The sequence below is a fragment of the Serinus canaria genome, chromosome 20 (assembly GCF_022539315.1).
Source record: "Serinus canaria isolate serCan28SL12 chromosome 20, serCan2020, whole genome shotgun sequence".
In the NCBI taxonomy this organism is placed as follows: domain Eukaryota; kingdom Metazoa; phylum Chordata; class Aves; order Passeriformes; family Fringillidae; genus Serinus; species Serinus canaria.
Window position 1 is genome coordinate 7153804 of NC_066333.1, and position 25328 is coordinate 7179131.

Consider the following 25328-nt stretch of genomic DNA (forward strand, 5'->3'; position numbering starts at 1 on the left):
TGCTCGCAGTGCGCAGGCGCTAAGGATGGTTGCGCATGCGCTGAGCCCGCCCGCCGTGCGGCCCGGCTCCCTCCGGCGCTCCGTACGATGCCGCCCCTCGCCCCGCGGCGGGGTCAGGGCGCGGGCGGCCATCTTGTGGCGACGGCCCCGGCGGGTTGTTGTCGGTGAGGCCGCGCCGCGCCCCCACCGCGGGCGGAGCAGCCCCGGCCCCATGTCCTCCTTCTCGGAGTCGGCGCTGGAGAAGAAGCTGTCGGAGCTAAGCAACTCCCAGCAGAGCGTGCAGACGCTCTCGCTGTGGCTCATCCACCACCGCAAGCACGCGGGGCCCATCGTCGCCGTGTGGCACCGGGAGCTCCGCAAAGGTGCGCGGGGGGTTTGTCCGGCGGGGGCCGCCCTGGCAGCCCCTACCCCGAGGTACCGGGGCCGCCCGCGGAGCTGCCGGTGAGAGCGGCCGGCTCTTCCTCTCGGAGTTCCGCGGGCCGGCCCCGGGAGAAGTTGTTGTCCCGGGAGTTCGTGGGAGCCTGGGCGCTGTTTAGGTGCTGTGTTGTTGTTTACTAAACTTTGGGGGGAACACCACGTGTGAGAGGAGTATTCCGGTAATACCGGCTGCGGTTTGGGGAAGGCAGAGGACGGAGGCACAGCCAAGCGTGGGTTGGGAGGGAGGGGATGCTCAGCTCTGGGCGGGTGTAAAACAAGAGATGTACGAATTACGTTCCCCTGCTTGCTCAGGCAAACTTGGAAGTGCTGTGGCTGTTTCGCTCCGTTTTTAAATTTTGGGTTTGGATTCATACAGCTCGCCCGTTATTGAATTAGTGAAAGCAGATAAGCAAAGAAAAAGTAGTTGTAGAAGTCTGTAAAACTCTTTGGCTCTGTCAGCCAGATATATTTTGTGCATGTTTTCCTTGCAGATTAAGAAAAGGTAATTTCCCAGATGGCTTCATCCTGAAGTCAAGGGAGACTGCCAGTGCCTAGTGGAAGGTGTTCCTGCCGGTGGCGGGGGGTAGGAACGAGGTGATCTTTAAAGTGCCTTCCAGCCCAGACCGTTCTGGGATTCAGTGTGGATGCCTTGTCCCCAGGTGCAGCCAGTGTCACCATTCCCCTGCGGGCACCAGCACTGTGAGCCCCTTGGAGCAGCTGGGCTATGTGATTGCTGCTTTTTGCCATTTGTAGTTTATTCATGAGTTTTGGGAAGACCTGCATTTGCCCTGTTGTGAAAATGAGCACCTTTGTTTTCTGCCTTCTATGTGTTGTTTTTGTTGGGGGAACAGTGAAACTCTAATTCTGGCCATATTGATACAGAAACTGGTGGTGTCAAAATAGGAAAATTTAAGGTATATTGAAGAAATTTGATGTTAGGAGCATTGTTTGGAAAATTTTTGAGTCTCTGCAGTAGTTCCTCTTGCAGGAAGTTAATTAACAAAAAGTAAAATAATTGGTTTATTAATTTGCTGATGGGTTAGAACAGCTTTTTAAAATTGTCTTTAAAATTTATTGGTTTTTCAGAGTTGAGGTGTCACTGTGCACAGAAAGCATTTAACTCTTGCTTGTTTTATGAATTAATTAGAAAAGATCAGAAATGAGGGTATTGAGAACTACTTGACTTGAAAGCCCCTGGTTTCCTTTGGTAAAATAGAAATGTTTTGAACTTTGGTTTTAGACTGCAAAGCTTTAAACAACTTTGAAAGCCCTGTTAATGATTCCAGGTGAAAGAAATGAGAAGTAAACACAAACTCTCCTTTTGTTTTTTTCCTTCTTTTCCCTTTCTCAGCAAAATCAAGTAGGAAACTTACTTTCCTATATTTAGCAAACGATGTCATCCAGAACAGTAAGAGGAAAGGCCCTGAATTTACCAGAGAATTTGAATCTGTTCTGGTGGATGCATTTTCTCACGTTGCCAGGTATGTTGCTGTATTTCTTCACTTTTCCTCTCTGGGGATTTGCATTCTTGTTATTCAAAGCTTAATTCAATTGGATTTTGTTGTTTTTTTAAGTCTGGGGCGTGCTGGTACCCTCTCTATAGTAAAGATTGGATCCTGACTTTGTGGTTGAGAACTGTTTAGTGTAAGTGAGTAACTTTGTATGTGAACCAGTCCTTCACAGCTTTACATGTTTGTGAAGCTCCTATGGACTTTATTTCAATTGTTACCTAAAGATCTGGCAGATCTGTTTATGAGCAGTGGAATTTAGCAGTTGGGTGTGTTTATTAAAGCCACATAATGAATGGCTCTGCCCCATTGTCAAAAGACTTTAAAAGAGCTGATGTTTTGGGTCACTGGGTTCTCAACAGCCTCCTGGTTGGAGCAGTTTCTTTGTGTTTTACCTGATTGGTAATAGCCTTGCTGGAGGAAGGAAGAATTTTGTAGTTAAAAGGGAAGAAGTCATGCAGGCACCACCTTACCAAAAATGCACTGTTGTTTAGTTAAGATTGTGTCTAAATGGCATAATAAGTCCTGTTACCTCAGCTAAACAACATTAATGCTCTGGGTATTGTCTGTTCTGGAGGGCTGTCTGACTGTCAGAGCATGCTGAGTGCATTTAAGTGCCTAATGATCCAATCAACCTGCTTTTAATTGGCATGTTATTGGCTGAAACAGCTGTTTAAAGTTAATACTCAGAGTTGTAAACTTGTCAGCTTCAGGGTTTTTTATAAACTCTTATTGCAAATTCTGAATGATAGCAAGTTTCTTCTTTCACAACTTTTCTGTCCTTACTTTGAGGTGGGAGACTTCCAGGCCATCTTTAGGTCAAATAAAGGGGAAAATTTGCCACAAGTGTGTTTTGCACAGTTTGTCTCAGACAACCTGAGCAAGATTCTCTCCAAATGTTCACATATTGCAATGGGTGCAGCTGCCAGTTTGGAAGATGCTCTCTGAAAACATAAGGGGTGTTGATCAGCTGAAGTGTAATGATTTCCCTATCTTTGAACAGAGAAGCAGATGAGGGCTGCAAGAAGCCCTTGGAACGATTGCTGAACATCTGGCAGGAGAGGAGCGTGTATGGCAGCGAGTTCATCCAGCAGCTCAAACTGTCTATGGAAGACTCCAACAGCCCTCAAACAAAAGGTAAGTGTATATTGCTTGTCATGTGTGTTTTGTTTTTAAATTGGTGCCTATTTCACTGGAATTACTGTGAGGAGTTGAGTTATTGCCAGAGCAGGTTGTGGAGATTCTTTAGGACTGTGTTAAGAAGTGTGATTTTATTAAACCCTCAGTTCTGGTTTGCAGGTATGCTGTCTTGGGGCTGGCAGTGAGCTTAACTGGGTGTGATGTCTGGTGCTGCTTGTGCAGATACACTGCTCCAGGGCTGCTTTTTGGGGTGAAAGCAAGTCAGTCATGCAGGGAACTGTTGTGTCCACCTCAAATCAAGTGTCCCATTCTGCATCTCTGAGACTGCTCAGCTGGGTTATTAGAGTGTCTTATTCAGTACTGTTAGTGCTTTCATTCTCATATTAATTGTTTTGTTTTCCATAGTTACTGTATTTTATTATGATGCAGCAAGGAGTTTTGAATAATTGAAGTTTGGAATATATGCCCTAGAAGCTTGTCTGGTCTCTTATTTTCTTACACCAGCTGATGTCATTTGGAGAAAACTCTAACTTTGCATAATTTAATATCATTAAAACATCACAGGTATAATCTTATTACTGCATGAGACCTGTGAGAAACTGAGCATAAGCTCAGTTTACTGTGCTTTGATTTACTGCTTTGGCAGATCTTGCCTCTTCTGTAGCACTTGGAGGTGTCTTTCCTGGTAGTGCTCCAATGGAAAGAGGGGAGCAGTGGTATGCCTCAACTATGGAAGGAGAGGGTCATTAAAAATCAAGAGTATTCTGGTTAACGGAATATTTGTCCACCTTACAGCTGAAGGAAGTGGATGCTCCATTCCTGGAAGTGTTCAAATCCAGGTTGGATTGGGCCCTGAGCAAGCTGGTCCTGTGGCAAGTGTTCCTGCCCATGGCAAGGGAGTTGGAATGAGGTGGCCTTTAAGGTCCCTTCTGTTAAGCCATTCTATGATTCTGTGAAGTGGCACAGAAAATGAGCTGGAATGACATTGCTGCTCTGGTCATATTTTTTCTATTGCCCACAGAGTTCTGATGATGTGAGAGAGTTGGTTGGTCATTAGTAAGAGACTCTTATGCCATTCTTAGGTGGTGAAAACAAGGTCTGATTGAGTCGGTATTTAATGTAGCATCAATATGGAGATACGAGCATGAATGAGATCTGTGTGTGAAGACATCTCTGGCTATAGCTTTGTGCTTTTTCACACAGTGCTTTGGGCAAAACTGCTGAATGGATGTTTTAGCAGCTCACACCTGCCCCTGATTGAGGTATACCCTTTGAAAGAAGACTTTTGCAGTTTTTTCCTCAAATGTTGTGAGCCAACTGCCCTGACCAAAGGGTTTATCCCATCTCTGTGGAGACAGAGGGAGTCTGTGCTCTGGGAGTGAAGGTGAACAGTCTCTGCATGAACTGGCTCATGTTGGGGTTCCTCTTGTCTGGGTGCAGTGGATGAGGCACCTGTGTGTTATCAAAGGCTAGAATTTACATTCCCGATAACCCTGACCTGATTAACTGAGAATTTAAAACTTTAATTTAGTGTACCTGGGGAGGTGTTTCACAAGTGTTTAACTTTGAATCTGAAGGCATTGATAATTGATACCTTGTGTTATTTCATGGTCATTTGGCAACCAGCTGTCCCTCAGCGTCCTTTCCCTTTGGCTGATGGCATCAAGCACTTCTGCTACTGTTGTCTTCTCAACTTAAAAGCACTTGTACAAAATTAAACTTCCTAAGAGTAACAGATATTTGTCTGTGGGAAGCAGAGTGGAAGAATACAAACCCTTGAAGAGCTGCTGTGTGCACAGCTTCACTTGGCAAGAAACTTAGTTTTTGCCTGGCTAATTAGAGATATTAATGTAGTATCTTTCATGCAAAGGCCTGAACCTTCCTTCAAATAAGTGTGAATGTTACTGCCTTGTCAATTCATGGTCAAAAAATAAATTTGAAAGATTGAGCAGACTTATCCTGTGGGTTTTTTCCCTTGCTTTGACTGGCAAGTGTGCAAATTACCTTCTTGATGGTAGGAGCTAGTTTCACCTGGGGGCTTTATGGATTTTTGACATAAATTAGTGTTTGAGTTTCTGGTGAGTTGCAGAAGGCTTTTTTGTGGTTACTGTATTCCATTTTCAAACAGGTGAACATAAACAAGATGGAGATTAAGGTGTCCTGGTTTACAGATAGAACAATTGTTGTAAATGTGGAAAACCATAGTCCAGTGCTCCTCCAAAGCCATTCTGGGCTTGCTGGGTTTGTGGACTCCCAAGGTAGACACAGCTGAGAAATAGGCAATGTTAGTGTCTGTAGATTGGTGCAAGCTATGCTGTTAAAATGTTGGAGCTCCTTAAGGGCACCTGGTGCTGTTGATAACACCTGGTGCTGTGATAGCAACTATTCTTTTCTTCAGCCTGAGGTATGGCAACAGGTCAGTGCAGGTAGTTCTCTGTTATTTTTCATACTGCAGTGTCTTAAATTCCTGGACTGATGGGTGCTTCTCTCTGAGATGGATGACTGTTTGTCTTGAGAGCACCACGTAGAGTTGTGTGACTTCCTGAAGTGCAATGGAGTCCTGTATCAGTGAGGAAATATATCTTTAATGCTCATCAGTCAGTGTTTCAGTGCTACAGTTTGTTTCTTGTTTTGTGAGTAGCAAGGCCTTGGGTAATGCACAGCTATTCAGTTGTCTGCACATGCTGAGCTCCTGCGGTAGAGCAGAGCTGATTTCCCTTCAGAGATGCAGAGGGGTAAGACAACCAGCCCTTTCTAAGCACTGTATTCCCTGGTTTGACTGCTCAGTGGTGCAACTGACTGCCAGATTTTAGTCTTTTGGGTTCCTTAAGGAGATATGCATATGCATGGAAATGAGCTTTTGAATATTGATACATTGTTTTATCTCTAAATGTATTCATTATCTTGCATTTGCTTTCTCATTAATCTTATTTTTATTAGAATGTTTCTTTTCACAAGCAATAGGGAAGAGAAAAACCCCCCATTTCTCTCAAAGATTGGAAAAAGTAGGTCTTAAAGGTTTGATGTGAAACCCTTCAGGCAATACAACCGATATAGCTGATGTGTTTTCTTTTTGTTGTCTTTGTAACAAGCAGTTGAAGAAGGTCCTTGAATGTGCTGTGATGTAGGAGAGTGTCACTCTTAACACAGAACTAAGATGCTCCCCAACTGCTTTCATTGTGTTTATGTTGCAAATTCTGGCACAGAAAGTCAGACTTGTATTAAAATATGGAGAAGAACAGGGAGGAGAGCAGGCAGGGAGGCTTCTGAGGGTAGCTGAAATGAAAGCACCTGGACACAGGAGAGCTGACTTCATTGGAGTTTCTCTGGCTTCTTTATGCCCACCGTCAAGGTGGGCTCTTGATTTTCATGGAAGAAGCTGTCTGTATTCTACAAGGATATCTTGATTGTTTTGGATATGTATTACATTCTCATCAGTTCTGGATGTTCTGAGTGCTTGTTTTCCCCTTCTCTGGCTGGATTTGACTTGCTTTTCTGCTAGTGTAGACTGTGATGGTTAAATTACTCCTGGCTGGCAGATTTTGTAAGTTACTCAGGCAGGGTGTATCTGTGCTGTGCTTCTGTTCTCTTTCAGGGATCCTTTTGCTCCATATGCTCTTGGGTTTGCATATAAGCAAAGGGGTTTTTTTCTGTTTTGATGAAATTGAGATAGAGTTTCTAGAATTCTCCAGTGACTTTTGCTTAGGTTTGCAGGTGCTCAGCATCACCGATTTCAGAGTGCTTCCAGTCAGACTCACATGGCCTTGTTCAGATGGAATATTCAATGAATTCTGAATCCTCTGTGTCAGAGCGGTGAGCAAGTGTAATGCTGTGTCTTGTGGTAGACCAGTTGGCAACACAGCAGGAATAACTCTTCAGCAATTTGAATCCCAGCTCTCAATTTAATTGCACTTGTGTGATCACATGGTCACGCATTCTTCTGTTGTTGGCTCATGTTTATCCTCTGTTGGTTAATTATTTTATGATAAGTACATACAAGTGATAAATGCTGATGACCTCTTGTGTTGGGCTGGGTAATTTTAAATGCTGTCTTTGCCCACTTTCTCATCTGCTCATCTCCTGTTCAACCCAACTTGTGTTTCTGACAGACCTCAGTGGGCAGCAGCTGTTTTCCTTGTTGATCTGGTGCATCACTGGCTTGTCAGTCAGATTGTCAAGCACTCATACATCAGTTGGATACATGCAATAATTTGCTGTCCTTTTTCTAGCCTAGGTAGCTTTGTTCTAGCCAACATTAACACTTCCTTTGGTTTAGGGTAACTTTTGTGTGCTGCTTTGCCTTCCATTGAGTGAGTCTGTCCTCTGACAGATGTGTTTGTGTCTGCCTTGAGAAGGTTGTTCAGCTCTTTCCCCAATGAGCAGGATGTAACAGCTCCTCTGATTTCTCTCCATGAGAATGAAGTTTTTTCATATGTCCCACCTGACCAGGCAGGCAAAACTCTGCATTTAAGGGCAGACCTTTCTGTTTGGTTCCCCATTAGAGCGGGGCAGTCTGGTTTTGTTTTAAATTGAGTGATCGTGTTTTTTCCTGTGAATCAAAGTATATACAGATTATCTTGGCAAGACTGGATTCCATTGAATAGATGTTCTTAAGACTGTCCAGAGATTTCTTACAAATTACCCTGTATCTTATTATCTTTGGTGGCAAGACTGAAAAATTATCTACCTTCTTTTGAAGGTTCTGTGGCTGGATCAAAGGCTTCATTATGACTTCTGACTCATTTAAATAAACTGTCTCTTCCCTTTCAAGCTAATGTTTGCCATGCTGAGGTTCATTTAACTAATGCTGTCTTGCTTTATGACATCCCTGTTTCTGAAGTGTTGCAGGTTACCTGCTTGGAGATTAGTTCATGCTTTGCCCATTGGTGTTGCTGCTGTCACATCCTGGAGTTGTAGTTTCACAGAACTGTCCTGAAGCCCTTATTTTGATGAAAGAGTGGAAGGTTGAATAACCAGCAATTACTGTGTTGATTGTGGGACCACAGGGAGCATATAATCAATGCAGAAAGATAACTTGAAATTCTTCTGTTCGTGTCTACCTTCACATCAGTGCTTCATTTCTACTGGTAGAAATCTTCACCTGTACACTCAGTGTTAGCCAGAGCATCTAAGGGTTGAAGTCTGTAATTTATTGACAAATAGCACATTTATTTGTCTTTCCTACTTTGATTGTGAGAGAAACAAACACATGTGAAGTGCACGCTGCTCATGTGTCCTCAGGCTGGCATGTTCAGAGATACATGGGAGGAAGAAATCAATCTTTTATTACTGTTTTGCATTTGAGTGTTTGGAATATGATTCCAACATTAAAGTCCAGCTGTGGTCATCCCCTAGAGGGCTTAATCATCAGAGCATCCATCTGGTGTAATTCTTTGAAGTACAGATAGTTAAGGTGGGCAGATCTGGCATCCAAATGAGTTGTTTCTATGTCTTCAGTTGCAGAGGAGAAGAAATCTTTAAAGCGAACTTTCCAGCAAATACAAGAGGAGGAAGATGATGATTACCCTGGGAGCTACTCACCCCAAGACCCCAGTGCTGGGCCACTGCTGGTATGTGGAATGGGTTGAGGCTGGGAGGAGCTCTGGAAGCCATAGGGCCACCTCCCCTGTGTCACAGCCACAAGGTGGAGCTGACAACAAGTGAAATGGATTTAGTGGTGAGATGCAGTTTGGGGTTGAGAAAGTACGTGCAAAATGCAACAGATTGCTTTTCCCTATTGCAATAGTGTATCACTTCTGAGCAATTCCAGGTAGTCTAACCCAAGGTCTGAGTAGTGCTGCCAGGAAAGAATCTCAAAGGACTGCTGGAAGAACAGGCCATATTTTTAATTCTTCTTAAAATCAATGTGTAGCCTCTAAAACCTAAAGCTGTGAGCAGTTAATACACATTTTTCTTTTGTAGGCCATATCTTTCTGTAAGTTATTTTACAGCATAACATTTGTTATATTTGTATGGAGCTGGTAGGAGAACCAGCACTGAAGACTTTTTAAAGGCTCCATGTTCCTGGTATGGAAATATTTGGAATGAAATCGAAAATCATTGCGGCCATTTCAGGCTACAGAATGAACATATGTTAACCCAGAGCCTATTTGAAGGGGATAAAAAATTACACCATCCATCTGGTAAACTGTAAACATTGAAAAATAAAAATAAATAACAGTTGTCAAGGAAATAAGTGAAAATTTTGTTGTTTTTACCTCCAGATGCCTTGCAGTTTATGGTTTCTCTTGATTATAAACATTGTCACTGTTGGAAATCATTTGCAGTTTGCAAGGAAGTAGTAAATATTAGGTAATGGACCTCTTTGTTTTTCAGATTAAGAAAATGTTTATTTAAAATTTGTTAGTATTTTCATTAGCTTTCAAACTATTGAACATAGTTTTAAAATCAGTGCTTGTGTTTATAGTGTTCTGTTTCAAAAACCTCCCCTATTACAGAATTTTTAAAACAAAAAAGCAACACTTTGTTCTTCCTGTTCAGGGAGTTTCTCTGTTTAAATTTTTCTGAGCAAGGAGGAAAAAGAACATGTTAGGCATGGTCCTCCTAGAGCTCTCCTCATCCATGTCCTTTTAAAGTTTGGATGCATTTTGAGTGAATTAATTCAAACTGACACGTCTTTCCTCAGTGCAGAAAAACCAGAGATTTAAAGCCAACTGAGAGATGAGCTGAGGGCACACCGAGGAGCCCAGCTGAGTTGCAGAAAGCTGTGTGCTTGCAGGGAGCTGGATGAGGACAGCCACGGCATTGCAAAATCAGGAGATTACAAAGTTTGATTTACGGGAGGAGCTTTTGTCATCATTGGAATTTATAGTCAGTAGCAAGTTACAGAATTCTAAACCTTGTCATGATGGAAATTTAGTATAGTTTTGTTTGGGCTGACAGAAATTTGGTGTTGTGTGTTTTTGCTCTGTCAGAATGCAGCTTTAGAACAGAACAAAAAGGTGCCTGTATACTCCAGGGAGGCAGAGAAAGTGTCAGGGATGCTTGGGTGGAAGATTCAGTCCCAGCTTGAGGCAGCACACAGCGCTGGTGGTTCTCTCAGACTGGTGTGGTCATGTCCTTCTCAACTGTGTCTTAAATGATCACTTTTCGTAATTGAACTGAGAAGTTTCCCACTGCAGAGCCTTGAAAAGGATGGCCCTGCTGTAATTATGCAGGAGGAGCTAAACACTGGGACAGTGTAAACTCGATGAATACTCCTTGTGTTAGGTTTAAAAATTACTTGAAGAAAGTATTCCCCAAATGGTGCCTTTCAGAGGTGGGTGAGCTCTTCTGCAGTGACCACATCCCTGGGAAGTGGATGTGGTTAAGGTTACCTGGTTTTACTGTTGGCTCACTTGTAGACCGAGGATTTGATCAAAGCCCTACAAGACCTGGAAAATGCAGCATCAGGAGATGCAACAGTGCGGCAAAAAATTGCTTCTCTGCCTCAGGAAGTTCAAGATGTTTCATTACTGGAGAAAATTACAGGTATGAGACTGGAAGATGAATGAACATGGGTCCAAAGAATGACTTAGAAATCAAAGTGTGGATTTTTTTTTTTTTTTTTAATAATCACAATGTATGGTGAAGTGAATTGCTGCTTTTGTGTCCTTGCTTTGTAGTTCTGGGGTAATTAACAGATAGCAATCCTGTGACTAACACTGAAGATTAAACTTACGTAGCTGCTTCCTTTTTTTGGATAGGACTGAGGCTTTTGTACTTTGAGAGCATCATCAGCATTTTGCAAGAATATAAAGGAAATCGAGCCAGAGTTCTCGAGTGGATGTGTTTGCTCTTAAACACCTCAGCTGTTAAGATATCTTGAAGTTTTATCAGAGTGCACTGAGTACACACATAGTCCTTGATTGATATATTTTCAAGTTCTACCAGACTGCTGAGAACACACATACTCCTTGATTGCTATGGAAAAGGCAAATTGCTACCCCCGTTAATCTGTCAGTCTTTGTTTAAATTAACTTCTGCAATTGCATTTGAAAAGTAATTTTAATAGAAGCATTTAGAGGTTGAATTCATTTGACTCTTGTTCCTGGAGGTAGTTTTAATTTAGAACTCATTATTAATTATCACTTATTTGGCCATTCATGATATATTCTTTCAGTGTCCAACTGGACTGTGTGCAATTCTGAGATTTGTGTCAATACATTTGAAGTTGCTCCTATATAAGGGGAATTAACAAGTGCACACCATGTTTAAATGTAGAAACCACCTGATTTGTTTACCTGAAGGTACTTCTAACATTTTAACCTGTTCATAGAGGCTTACCATTCATAGATTTATCTCCCTGCTTTCACTGACATCTCTGCAAGGATTAAATGCAGTCAGTTATGTTAGCGTCTAAAATACAGCCCACAAAGGGTGTATGTCCTATTTCCCGTTACCCCAGTGATAACAGCCCTTATTTTCCTGTCAAGTCAGAAGTATATTTACGAACAAGATGTTATTGTGCCTGCGGCTCATGAATCGCAGCCCTTCTGTCAACAATTGGAAGTTTTAAACTTTGTCCTCTAAATCACCCGACGCTTTTGCACGCAGACAAAGAGGCTGCGGAGCGGCTGTCGAAGACGGTGGACGAGGCATGCCTGCTGCTGGCCGAGTACAACGGGCGGCTGGCGGCCGAGCTGGAGGACCGGCGCCAGCTGGCACGGATGCTCATCGAGTACACCCAGAACCAGAAGGATGTGCTCACAGAGAAGGAGAAGAAGCTGGAGGTGAGTGCCTGTTTCTGGGGCTGGCAGAACAATTGGCTCACCAAACACTCACCCTGGACTCCTAATCTATGGGTTTCTCCCAAGGGAGATGATTCCCTGTCCTACCTTTACATGATTCCCCGTCCTACCTTTACTTTTGGTTCTAGGTTATCTAGGTTCTAGTTGTCTTTTCACTTGGAGTAAAATGGGTAAGAAAGTGGTGTCATATCTGCAGAGGGCAAATTTCTCCTGATGTTCAGTCTAGATGTTTCAATGCAACTGGAAAGCCCAGAGTTCTATACTTTTTAAAGAAAAATAGACTTGCCTAACACATACCTTTTGTTATGACAAAATTTCAAAAAATTAACCTTTATCAAAGAATTAACCTCCCTTTGCCATAATTACCTGAGATTTTTTTATACTGCTTGGGTTTTTTGTTATTTTCCTGATGGCTAGGTGTCCTTCATCTGCTTCCTGAGCCCCTGCTTGTTTAGGGGACACAGTTTAAGCCAGATCTTCTGCTCTGCATCCTTTAACAGCCACTTACCCACAGCTTCTGTGGTGCAGCATAAATGGGGCTGGTAGTGAAAGACAGTGACTTGTGTTTCCTGGACAGCTCCTTTGAACAGGGAGGGCAGGACCCTAAAACAGCCTGGGGCTGGGCTGAGCCCCCCTGCTCAGGCTGTGCAGCCAGCTGTTTACAACTGTTTATCCCAAACGTGCCTTCTCCATGGAACTTCTTTCAGCAGCACGTTGTGGGACTGGCGGGGAGTTTAATTAATGGCTGTGGTTGTATGTCACTCTGCCATCTGCTAAACTGCCCCTTGGCGGCACATTAAGGGCTTCTCTGCACCACCGTGCTGGTGATGAGCAGCTGCTGCAGGGTGGGATGGGAGGGGATGTGGAGGACAAAATCTCCTGGAAGGAGACTGAGCTGCAGCAATTGCAGTCTCTGTTTACTCTCATGGCAAACCTCCTCCTCTGACAGCTCGGCAACATTGTTCCCAGATAAAATTCATTTTGAGTATTTTCTTTGCTTGTGTTTATATTGGAGTTTCTCAGTGCCTTGTGACTGAATTTCTTCAAGCATAGCATCAGTCTTATGACTGAGTCAGAAAAAACACTTTTAGATGTGGATACAGATGATGCCATGAAACCAAATGTTGTTTCGCAACTGATTTATTTTCTGTGGAAGTCTTGGGTCAGGTTTTGAGTTTTTTTCTTGCTTAAAGGACACCTATGTGTATGAAAAAAAAATTCATAAATGATAAGCATACTGCTGTTTGCAGTAAATAGGTTGCAAAATGCTGCACAATAATATTTTAAAAGGCTCAGAACAATTAAAAATTTTGAGTCAGTTTGAGACTTTGAAACTGAGAAATCCAAAATGACAACATGAAATTAAAGTTTCTAATGCATTAGCTGAAATGTTGTGACAATCATGGAGGTTTTTTGTTTGGAAAATATCCTTTTGCTAAAGAATGTTACTTGAAAATTGTAACTCTGGCAGAGGCAGAAATGTAACCCTGAAAATTAAGTGTTTTGCTGGTTGAGTTGCTTTGTTAATGATTGTAATCCTGCTGATGGCAATGGGACAGGCTGCTTGCACGCTATTAGGTGTAAATGCAGTTCTTCACTACATTAGAAAATAAAGAATGATCCTATTTAAATGTATTAGAATCTTATTAAGAATCTGTTTAGGTTGGCATCTTTGTCATTCTCCCAGACAAGAGTGCCTCAGTGATGTAGCAGTCTAAACAGAGTTGCAGGAAATGCCACTCCAGCAGTGAACATGAGGCACAATTGATATTCTTGTCAGCTCTCAAACCTCAGTGAGGGATGTTGCCTGATTACAGCATTCCATTGTTCTGCCCTTGTAGAGGGTTAATAAACAGTGGAAGATGCTGGTTACAGATAAGGCAAGCCAGATCTGCTTATCAGTTTTATTTGAGTCTTTGATGTTCTCACAGTATTGATAAGCCTGTATTTTTCTTTGTAGTGTTAATAAGCATTTTACTAGAAGGATCTGAAACTTGGAACAATTAAAAATGTATTAAAAAACCAAAACATTTACTCAGGCAAGGTCTGAAATGAGAAAATAACTTAAAAAAATCTAATTTTACAAATCTGCTCGTTGTAGGCTTTGCTCTCTTGAGGTATCTTTTCCAGAATCTTTGGTACTTTAAGTTTTTCCTCTTGTGCTGAGTAAGTTTCCTCTAAGTTTCCTGACTTAGATGAGAGGGTGTACTTGGATGGAAGATGGATTGTTTACTTCACCATCCTCATCTAGCCAAGGCTACTGGTTGGGCAGAGGGGCTTCTGACAGAAATAAGTCAGGGTTGTATTTTAAGAGATGGAAATAGCTAATTTGGAAATTACTCTGGATGTTTTTTGTATTTTATTTACTCACAAAGTCTTTCACTGTGATAGCAATGAAAGTAGCTAATCTGTGAATTTTTGAAAAGCAGCTTTTATGGTCTAAAGAGCTGCAGTTGTTTACTAATCCTGTTAATGCTGTCCCTCATGAAACAGCAAATTGTCAAAACATACAGAAACTCAATATGTTTGTGTCTTGTGGGCTAATGCTCAGAATAGTCTGCATGTCAAACCCCTGTGACACAGCTCTTGTCATCAGTTGCAGTAAGGCTGTTTAACTGAGGGACACTGCTGAGGAATGTGCTGAGGCTTTGGAAAGGAATTTCACATCAGCATGGACACAGCTGGCATGAGTAAGGATTGAAAGTGAAGGGCAAAGCAGCACTGGTGATTTGAAGGGAGAAAGCTGCAACAGAGCCTGAAGATCATAACATATGGACAAACTCTGGTTTTAGGGTAGCAATAGAAAAAAATCAAAGCATAAGAATTAGGATTCCTTTATCCTGGGAGTGGTATTGTGGTGTTTTGACTGTAGTCTAAGAGCACTTAAGAAGGTTGATTTTCTTTCATTCTATCAGTCACTAAAATCAGCTGGCCCTAAACTGATACTAAAGAGCCTATAACAAGGCATGTATCTTCAAAGGTAAGTATTCCTCATGTTAACTTCCTGAAAGGTGTGGGGGATACTGTCATTCAACAGCTGAACACTGAATTTCTTTTAAAATGCTGCTTCATCTTGCTCAGCAATTGTGGGCTCGATACTGCAGCTGCAGTTTGATCTTCTGTGCCAGGGATAGATCAGAGGTGGCCTGGACATTCACAATAGCAGATGACAGGAAATAAAATCCACCTTCAGACAGGCCTAGAAGCAGGAGCTGTTGTTTCTATAAGAATGTGTCCTTGTATCTCACAGTAGTATTGAACTTCCAATGGAAGTTTCCCGATTTGTGTTATTTTTGGCCATCGCTGCACCATTACAATTACTGAGCACAATCAGCTGGGGAGGTTTTTTGTCCTCGGGCACCTGAGCCTGCAGAGCTTCAAGGAGAATTGTCTTTTGAAGTCAGAGCACTCTTCTGGAATGCATGGCAGGCAAGGAGAAAAAAATCCAGGGAATTAGTTTGTGTAAAATGGAAAGGTAGTTGGCAAAACATCCCATATTGGTGTATCCAGCAGCTGTAAAGTGAAGTCAGGTAAACAGATGAGACTGGAAGAGCCAAGGAAAAGTGCAAGGAAATGGCAAATTGTGTAGAAGCTTCATGGGAACCTGAAATAACTACTGTCAGTAGGAAACATAGAATGAGTGAAAAAGGGTTTTTTTGATCTGATGGAGAGAAGGGGCAGAAAAAATAAAAGATTGTGCAGTCAGAATTTTTGGTTTGATGTGCAGTCAGTGAGGGCAATTCTTCCACATACCTTCTGTATCTGTGTTGGTGAAAGGTGACATGAAGAGCAGTGTATGTACTCAAATAAGTGTGTGCTTACATGTCTGCAGCTATAAATCTAAAGAACATACTGTATTTAAGATCCAGTTTAGGGGAAATATTCTGATTCTTGGCTGCAGCTGAAAAATTGTCACTTAGAGTCCTGCTGAGAGCTCTAGGGGTTTTTAGATGTTTGTGAGTTTTAATATTCATGGCTTCAAGGCACCTTTAATAAGGTGTTAATGCTGTGCCCACACAAATTTGCAAACCCTCTTTGATAATGTATCTCTGAGGGATGAAGTGCATTCTCACTTGAGGTTTTCTGGACTGCCCAGGACTAGACATTTTCTTGGAATACAATTTAGTTCAGTGGGTTAATAGGCAATTTATTGCTGTGCTGCTTCCACTGCCTGGGTCTCTGTAGTGTGTCACTGTTGGCACGGCTTTGTGGCTGCTGCTTCCCTCAGACAGGAATTCTTGGGTTCTGTGGTATATTCATTTCAGTGGTTTAGACAGTGAAATAGGAGATTAAATTTTAGGGCTCCTGCCAGCAAACAAAATTGTCAGTTTTTGACATGTGTGAAGTAGCAGGAGTGGCTGTGGGAATCAGCAGCAGAATGGGGTCAGCTCTGCCACCCTGGCAGGGAGATCCTGAGCTTGGAGCCCCCAGACAGTGGCAAACCTGGGTCTGTAGGACCAAACTGGTGACTAATGGGGCAAGAAATGCTGGACTGTGCAGCAGTCCTGCCAGCTGTGAGCCACGAGTGCTTCTGGGTGTGGGGCAAGAGCACAGGCTGCTCTGTAGGGATGTGAGCTGACAACTGCAGGCAGTGTGGGTTTCTTGGGCCATGTATGGCTCGAGGCAACAGCTGTGTTTCTTTGCACAATGGAAAGATACAGTTCCTTCATTTTGTCGGTGCTTGTAGATATTTATAATTATAGTAATGCTGCAAGTAGAATAATACTAAACAATAAAAGTATTACATATAATAAAAATAATACAATATTAACATACAATGTTTTTATGCATTTTACTAAAGTGAATGAGTGTTGACCACTCTCTTGCTTAGCCAGAAAAGTATTAAGATGCTTGGAGAGGTGAATGTAGCTGTGCCCTTGATGTTGATTTTTATGGTGAACATCAAATGTACCTTCCCTCAATGTTTATTTCTGGAAGGGTATTTGGCAAATGAAATGATGGTTTGTGTCCATGACACAGTGGCAGCAGCCTGGGCTTTTTCTGAGAGCTTTTGAACATTGCAGAGGTTGAGGCATTCCCAGCAGCTGGAGAAATGCTACTCCTCTACTGCTGCTTCTTCTGTTGTCCTAAACAAAGAGGAGAGCAAGGAAATGAGTTCTGGTTTGAGAGCACGTAATTCTGCCAGGAGCAGAAACACCATCTCTGCTGAAGTGTGATGAATGATGCCACAGAAGAAAGAAGCCTTGTCAAATTTAAAAGAGCAAGACTGAACAAATTTAAGGTTGAAAATGAACTGAAGACTCTGTAAGGAAATACATCATTCAAGCTCTGATTCCTGGACTGCATCTTTCAGATAAAACCTGCTGGTTTAGTGCTGCTGCAGAATGAGGAAACCTGGTTTCACCCTGGCATTTGGTTTCACTTCGCTTTTGAGGAGGGTTCTGATGCGGTGAGCTTTGGAATGGCAGAAGTTTTCCTTTTTGTTCTTTTTCTAGTGACTATGTTTTAAAAGTACTTTGCATAGGTTAAGTGGCAAGGAGCAGAAGGTGAGGAATACCTAATCAGCCTGCTGCAGTACAGTGGTATATTTAATGGTTTTAAAGAGAGCTTTACATATAATCACATGGCTGTCAGACCTCTCACTTCACTACATACTCTCCAAATTCCTGCTGAGCCTCTGATGCATTTTTCCCCTGGCTTGTGGTCTTCTGCTTTCCTACAGCTGGCTCAAGCTGCATCATATCAAAACTCTGCCTGACCAGCTGCTCTTCCTATTCACTTTCCAAATTCTCATTAATGCTTAGCTAGATGTTTTTTCAGCAGATGCAATTGCTGTGATGACTTACAGCGTGTTCCTGCTCGACCCTGCGCAGGAGAGGACGTGTCCAGTACACACTCTGAGCCAAAATAAGCTGAAATCTCTGCTGTGGAATGTGACAAGGTGAACCAGGCCACGCAGTAGTGCTCAGGATGAATTTCCTGTCATGTTGATTACAGACAGTTCTATAATGTTCAGGCACGGCTGCTTTGGAATGAAACACTGTGTCAGCTTCATTCAGCAGTGGCTTATTCTGATTTTGCATTTGTTTCAAGGACTGAGTATCTAATTCTCTTGGCCGCTGAGGATGTAGAACGCCATGCACTGAAAGGAAATGTTGATTAGCAAAAGCATCCATGTGGCACAGAGCCAGTTTTTTCCTCTATCGTCCTGAAACTCCTGCTTACAGCAGAGGTCTCATTATTTTGTCTAAAAAAAGCAAATAGCATCCAAATACTATTAATCTTAATATAAGCCTATTGAGCAGTGAGACAATCAGCTCGACACGGAGTACAAACAAAGGTCTCGGAAAGCAGCAGCTTTTTAACTGGACTTTGTGTTTTTCAGTTTCATGGAATGGAAGGACCTTGTGGAAAAATCTTTAAGGTGCAGTTTCCAGGCATGTCATGGGCTACATGAAAAACATGGTTGCCCATAAAACCTGCTTCCAGAGTCTTGTGTTGCAGAATATGGCCAGAAGCTGTGGAAAAAGCAAAGCCCTCAAGCTGGAGGGGGGTTCGGTGTCTCTGCTGCTGTGTATTCTTGAGGGGAGCAGCCAGCATTCCCTGTCTCAGCTCTGGCTCATGGTCTCTCCTTGACAGCTCTGCCAGGAATCAGCACAGCATCTCAGGCCCAGAGGGATGGAGAGGGTTAAGCATAGAGCAGACAGTTTCCTGCCATGCTCTGTGATGTGTATCCAATCTGTCCAGTATGTATTCATCTATTCTAGGAAATCTTGGTTTCTGGATTACTCCCTTAGTTTCCATTCCTGAATTTATCGATGTTTTTCTGAGCCAGTTTTGGTTTGGGGGCTGTTGCTGCCTCTTCCTTGTGAGAATTTTTTCTGTCTTATTTTTTCAGTTTGGTTTTTAGCAGGTAGGATTTAGGCCTTTGGTGTTAACGAGGTAATGCTTGCATTTACTTATTAGTAAGGTGGAATTACTTAGAATTGAAAGGAATATGGTCTTCAAGGTGGCTTGATGTTTATTTTTTGTCATCGTGTGCATACAAAAGTCTCTCTCCAAATTGGAAGAGTGTTTCTGATAACTCAGTGTTCCATGTAGCCCTCAATGTAGAGTATCCCTGAAAATAAGGACATGCTAAGAGCAATATTTTCCTAAACACTTGAAGCTATTAACTGTGAACTTGGAAGCAGGTTGGTGCTGTTAATATGCTGAAGAATTGGTCCTAAGTCTGTGTGTTTGCCAGCAGCAGTGTGGTTTGGACACATCTTGGTGGTTCTTAATTTGTTAGTGTGTTTTATGAGAACTGGGCTGTCAGGCAAGGAAGGCATTGGCAAGATTCTCACTCCCCTAAGTAGCTCTCTTGGGAGAGAACTGTTATTTGCATCTAATGTAACTCTAATGGTCACGCAAATCATCTTCAGCTCAAAAGCCATCACATTCCAGTCCTGACTGTCCATGAGAAGGGATGGATCCTGGTCAGTTTTACCCTGAAAATGGCAGGACATTAGTCTTTCTGTGGAGGTTGTACTTGGTTTTACATAATTGTTTTTCGTGGATCTATAATTGGATTCATGAACCCATAATTGTTTTGTGTGGCTCTTGGCAATTCAAGCCATATTTGAGGTATTTTCTTGGCTTATGCCTGGAATTTGCAACTTCTTTTCATCTTCAGTGCCCATTTATCAGACCTGGAGGACTTGCCAGCTGCCTTGCCCTTCTTTTTTTTTTTGTTCCTATCTTTAGTGGGAATTATTACAGAAGAAGGAAACACCTGCTGATACTCACTCTTGACAGTTTGGCATTCTTGAGGAGGAAGTGCTGCTCATTCTTTCCTGCCTTGATATCCATCACTCCCTGACAATGGTGTGAATTACAGATTTTAAAATATTTTTAAGATGGTCTTCTGTGGATCTCCAAGTCCAGCCTCTTCCACCTTCTCTTTGCCAGCATTTGGAGCTCAGTAGATGTTCCTGCAGTCTCTGCTGTGTGTGCAGGAGCTGGTGTGCTGCTGTGTCTATCTCCAGCACTGGGGGTGTGCCAGCCATGAGCTGAGCACTCTGGGCACACTCTCCTTATCCTCAGGGTTGGCTCCCACATTCTTTTGGAGAAGAATCCCAAGTGTTGGAATCCTGTGCCTCCATGGCATCCCTCTTTATCTGCTGCTGCTCTCTGTTAAGGCCAAGGAATCTGGGGGGTTTGTTTTTGTTCTCTGACTTCATCTCATGAGTTTCTCTACTTGTTTCTCTCTTTAAAAATTTCCAAAAGAGTGTGATTAGGGCTGTGGGTGCATTCTTTTTTTTTTGGTCCTCATTCTCTGTCTTTCATTAAAACAAAACAAATCCTCACAGAATTAATATGTGCACCTTGAGGTGGTTTTTTTTGTTACTGGTCTCTAGGCATGAGAACAGCACCCTGCAGTTCATGGAGCTGGGAGGGCTTTGTTTGGACTTGATTATTTCACTGTATATCCTGTGGTATGTTAACAAAAGTGTTTGGTTATATTAACTCGCTGAGCCTCATAAAGGATTTAAGTTTGAAGTAGGCTGTTAAAAGACTTTCCTGCTTGGTGCTGGCAGGAAATTTATGGGATGAACTTACACAGCCATTGCAGGGGTATCGGGAGTTGTTGCGTTTGACGGCTGCTCTCACTGTTCTAATTCAAAATAATGAAACACAGAGAGTGTAAACTCCTTGCTTGTAACCCCACAGGAACTGCTGTGCTTTGATGTTTGGAGAAGGTGAAGAGAATTTCCATCACTGAGAAGGTTAGAAAGTCTGGATTAAAGTTGTAAACTCTTCAGAAAGATGTTTTGATTAAACATGTGCCTAGTTTCATTTGATCTTCAGAGATATTAACTTCTGTTCTCTTTGCCAAGTAATTAAGAAATGAAAAGTAAATAGATATTCTAGCTGGCTGTGTGGCAGTCTGTTCTGTGTATTTTTTTTTCTTAAGCTCATTGTTTCCTGCATTCTGGAGGTGCCATGAAAAGTAGGCCACATGCAGTTGAGTAAAGACTGGCACATTCAAAAAAAATTATGTGCTACTGGAGTTTTATTCCTTCAATTGCTGTCTTCTCTGACTGTTACATGAATGTGTAGAATCACAAAACCTTGAATATTGTATAAACACTCTTTAATTAAAATCTTCTGTATTGGATAATTTGGATGTGTGCTGGGCTGCTCCTAAGTGGCCTCTCACCAGAACTGACCAAGGTCCAGTTCTTTCTTTCTTCCATTTTCGGGGTCCAAACTCCTCTCTCTTCTCATTAGGAACACAAGTCACTGGTGTCTCTGAGACCTGAGGGAATTTCTGCACATGGATAGGGATTCCTTACTGCACTTTTACTACTCAATCCAGACCTCATTTATGGAAAAACCAGTTGCAAGTTTCCTCTTTGGAGATTTTTAGCTTGCTCTTTTTTCCCTCTGTAATAAAATCCTGAAGATATTAATGTCTGTATCTGGTGTGGATGTGCCTTTCCCTGGTTTACATTCCGTGGTTCTGCACGTGTTTCCATGGTGTCCCTGCCATGCCAGGGTTGTAATGTGAGCTCATAAAGGAGGCCCTGTTTGACAACCAAAACTTGGGTTTGATTTAATAGCTTGAAAGGGGGAAATTGGATTAATTAAGTGTTGAAAATTGATCACGTTTGAAAGCAATGAGCATTTTGGCAGCATAGTAATACCTGTGGTGTGCCTCAGCCTGTGGCTTCTGGCAGGGGAGGGGTGTTGGGAACATTCTGGCAGCAGCTGGGAGTCAGTATTTGGGGAAGAACACAAGGATAAAGCAACTCTGCACTGACACTTCTCTCAAATGCTCTATCAGGCCCTAGTGTTTGCTGGTTTGGGGACATTTTACATGTAAAATTAGTAAGGCAGGGCAGGGTTATTAGTTTAGGGATGCCAGAGCCTGTGGGCAAGCTGTGAATTTGGGGCAGATGGCAGGGTCTGCAGTCATGCCAGCAGTGGCTCAGAGCACCAGGGCCTGGTCACCTTCTGTGAGTCCTCACCTGGAAGAGACTCCTGGCTTAACTAACAGCACTGTTAATTAACCTGTGCTTAATCTTTGTTCTCTTGTCTCTTTCCCTTAGGAATATAAACAGAAGCTTGCTCGGGTAACCCAAGTGCGCAAGGAGTTGAAATCTCACATCCAGAGCCTTCCAGACCTGTCACTGCTGCCCAATGTCACAGGAGGTCTGGCACCTCTGCCATCTGCTGGGGACCTGTTTTCAACAGACTAGAACAAACCATGTGCCCCAGTTTTCATGATTACCAGCAGAAGTAAGAAGACTGGTGTTGGCTGGAAGTCCAGTCTTCCAAGATCTGCAGTAGGAAGGAACTTGCAGACCCTGCTTTGAACCTCTTGGCTGCTCACACTCACCCTCTCTGTGTGCACTGGCTCACGTGAGGGGAGGAAGAGGGAGTGAGTTTTGTGAGCTCTAAAGGGAGTGGGGGTGGTCTGTTTAGGCAAACTTCTCTCATCTTTTCCTGTACTCATTAGTTGCTGTTTACCCTCAGCACTTGTTACCCCCACAAGGATCATGAATCATGTACACACATACCTGGGAAGCTTCCAGAGGAAGGTTGACTAGGCTGCATCTTCCCTCTGTACAAATATTGTATTATTTCTGAATAAGTCTCATCTGTTTTAGTTGGGTTTCTGAGCCCCTTCTCTGGGAGCAATGGAATGGCTTATGAGCTTCAAAGGGATGTGTGTGCATGCCAGTCCTGTGCCACGCCAGGGGAAGCATCTGCTCAGCAATGGTACAGGGAAAGATTTGTTCCTAAACCTGCAGTTCCTCATAATGCTGTGGCCTGATGTGAAGGTAGTTCCCATTTGGCATGGATGTAAATTGAAGTCACAGGCAATAAAATAAGCAGCTTTTCTTTGTGAAATTAGAGGTAGACTCATAAGTTACACTGTGCTGAGCAAAGCAGAACTGGATGTTACCTAAGTGGGAGTGGAAGTAAATTTTGTTCTAGCTACCTTAGATTTATACCACATTTTTCCTCTTCATTATATGAAATCAGATGGTAATGGAAGCTTTGATTTAATGACCTGAGAGGCTGGAATGGTGTGTGGCAGCTGCTGGTGTCCCTGTGACAGGCGCTGTTAGGTCTGCTCTCAGGATGGTTACACTGAAAATCCAATGATAGAAACTCTCTCCATAGCTTTAGTGAAGTTGTCTGATGCACAGATGTTAAATGTGGTATAAATATTTATTTATATAGAAAATAGACCCACATATATGCATATATCCTGTATGCACATGTACCCTGTCCGTGCATGTAGATATTAGAAGGATGTACTTAATTTTGTGTCACAGATTGTGAGTTGATTTTTATAATCAGGAAAAGTGTAAAAAACAAAAAAGGTAAATTTAAAAAACTCTTAATTCCATTATGTTGCTGGCTAGTGTTTTAGCTGCCAGGGGTGTAGTTACATTTCAGTTTGTGTGTTAGGTATGACAAGCTGGACTCTGATCACTGAACCATTCCAATCTGGATACAATTCTGTTTAAATTTAGCACCTCTCACTATAAAACAGGTTCTGTTTCTGGAGACACTTGATCTGGTAACACAGGTTTTGTAAGACAGAGGATGAAATGAGCTGAGATGCTCTCTCTGTGCCTCCCTGTGGTTTTGAGCTGGTGTCAAAGCCAGGAGAAGAAAATTCAGAAATGCAAAGCTCATTCTGCTCCGCATTAATTTATTTTTCAGGCTGTTCAGTAGCCCGGTCAGCATTCAGTTACAGCAAACACCACCACAGCATCTTTTGATCATTCAGTTGTTCAGAAGCTCACGTCCTTTTCCTACTGACACTTCCTTTTGTCCTTTTTTAATGCTCCTTGCACCCTCACTGCCCAGCCTACAGATGTTTTTTTCTCTATAGTTTACAGGAATTTTTCCAGCGGCAGAACTCTGTGTTCCCTGAGTCACTTTGACTGTGCAGCCTTTTATGGTCCATACTTTAGATTAAACACTGTACATTCTCTCTGCTTTTGCCAAAAATGAAAAACAAACAAAAAAAACCCAACACCAAACTTCAGGAACCCAAACCAAAAGACTTTTCCATCCTGATTCAGCTCACAGAGTTACCCCGAGGCTGTTAAACCAAGTTATTTTGAGCATTGATTGAATGTGTATCCATTATAGGACAAAAACTGTCAAAAACTGATGTAGACAAATGTGTTGGCATCTCACGTTTGTGCTTTGGGCAGATCTGTGAGAGAGTTGTCTGTCTGTTTTTTTTATTTTTAAATTGAAATGTTTTGATTTTTTTTTTCTGAATATATGCGTGTGTTTTATTTTGCTTAATTTAAATGAAGTCTGTAGTTTTTAATTTTATTTGTTTTACTTTTTGGGCAAAGGGCATCTGGTGAACTGGGTGACATTTTCTGAAGGTTAAACAGATTTACCCACAGTGTGTCTTTTTTAACAAAAGCTTAAATCTGTATATTAATTGACTTAGGAATTAATTTAGACATATAGGCTGCCATTTGACAGCAGTATATTCTGAAATGTCTCATAGATATCTATTTTTGAATAAAGAGGGTGTCATTGAACAGTAGTGTCCTTACTTCTTTCCTCAGTGCTCTGGCACCCTGTGGGTTTTGTTTGGGTTTTTTACCTTTCTAAAGCCCAGGCAGTGACTTGGGGAGATCCTTGTGTCAGTTTTCCATGGATTTCTGTAGGACATGTCAGTTGTTACTCTGGGAAAAATACAAATAAAAGGCAAACCTGGCATGGGAGGAAGGTGCCTCCCTGCATGAGCACCAGGAGCTGCTGTTCCAGAGGGTCAGTGTGATCGAAGCCTCTCAGCTTTGGGGTCTTCACATTGCCCTGGGAGTTAAATCTGGAGATTTTGGGAAGGTTTAGGAGTTCTTCAATTAACCAGTCTGCAACAGCCTCTGTGGGCAAACAGTGATTGTTTCATATGCCCTGGAGAGGATCTGCAAAGCGGATTATGTTTTATACTGATTTACAAGTCTTCCCTGAAAGGGACTATATTTAGCACTGCTTTCACAAAGCCTTGCAGAGGCTGGGCAGTGTTGTGGGAGCAGGAGGGAGCTGGCGTGGGTCCTCCTGGTGAAAACCACCTTTGTGTGGTGTTGCAGGAACTAAGGTGGGGTTTTCAAAGACAGAAATGTGACAAGGTACTGGCTGTCCTTCCTTGCCTTTGCAAATCAGGTTTTTGTTGTTTTTTTAAGAGCTGAAACAAACACCTCCAAAAATACTTGGCTGCTAGGCAGCTGCCTTTGCAGTTCAGTACCTCAGTGCACTGGTGTGCATTCCCTACTGTGTAACCAAGGAATGGGGGCTTATGCACCTGTACAAGGTGAGGAACTCACTCCTGACTAACTAACAGGTTAACTGTGAGATCCCAGGTTGCGGTTGTGATGAGGAAGGGCTGGCAGAGCCTTGGAGTGATGGAGGCATCCTGTGGGGGGGAGGGGTGGGTAGTTGTGCTGCCAGAGTTTTGACCCAGGGCAGGCTGCTGTGGGCTTTGGTTTTTTGGATCAAGTTTTGATATGTTCCTTGGTCAGTT

The 25328-nt window shown here is 42.5% G+C and overlaps 1 protein-coding gene across 2 annotated transcripts; it reads left to right on the forward strand.

Annotated features, from left to right (window-relative positions):
* The first annotated feature begins 19 nt into the window (after nt 1-19).
* RPRD1B (regulation of nuclear pre-mRNA domain containing 1B) lies at nt 20-24345 on the forward strand. Of its 2 annotated transcripts, XM_050982022.1 has the most exons (8): nt 20-362; nt 1769-1898; nt 2929-3062; nt 8523-8635; nt 10430-10556; nt 11622-11797; nt 20489-20544; nt 21871-22018. In XM_050982022.1, exons 1-7 carry the CDS (start codon nt 26-28, stop codon nt 20519-20521), a joined length of 1050 nt encoding a protein of 349 aa, XP_050837979.1. In that variant the 5' UTR covers nt 20-25; the 3' UTR covers nt 20522-20544; nt 21871-22018. The 2 variants fall into 2 exon arrangements, with proteins under 2 accessions (XP_050837979.1, XP_030086636.2); XM_030230776.2 differs by lacking the exon at nt 20489-20544 and having other exon boundaries at nt 23-362; nt 21871-24345.
* Nucleotides 24346-25328: the final 983 nt, after the last annotated feature.

Bases quoted from the DNA above. Each gene is read 5' to 3' on its own strand.
- RPRD1B (XM_030230776.2), top strand. From the start codon at position 26: ATGGTTGCGCATGCGCTGAGCCCGCCCGCCGTGCGGCCCGGCTCCCTC. The intron at 1,899-2,928 runs GTATGTTGCTGT...ATCTTTGAACAG, and splicing joins GCATTTTCTCACGTTGCCAG to AGAAGCAGATGAGGGCTGCA. The intron at 10,557-11,621 runs GTATGAGACTGG...TTTTGCACGCAG, and splicing joins ATTACTGGAGAAAATTACAG to ACAAAGAGGCTGCGGAGCGG.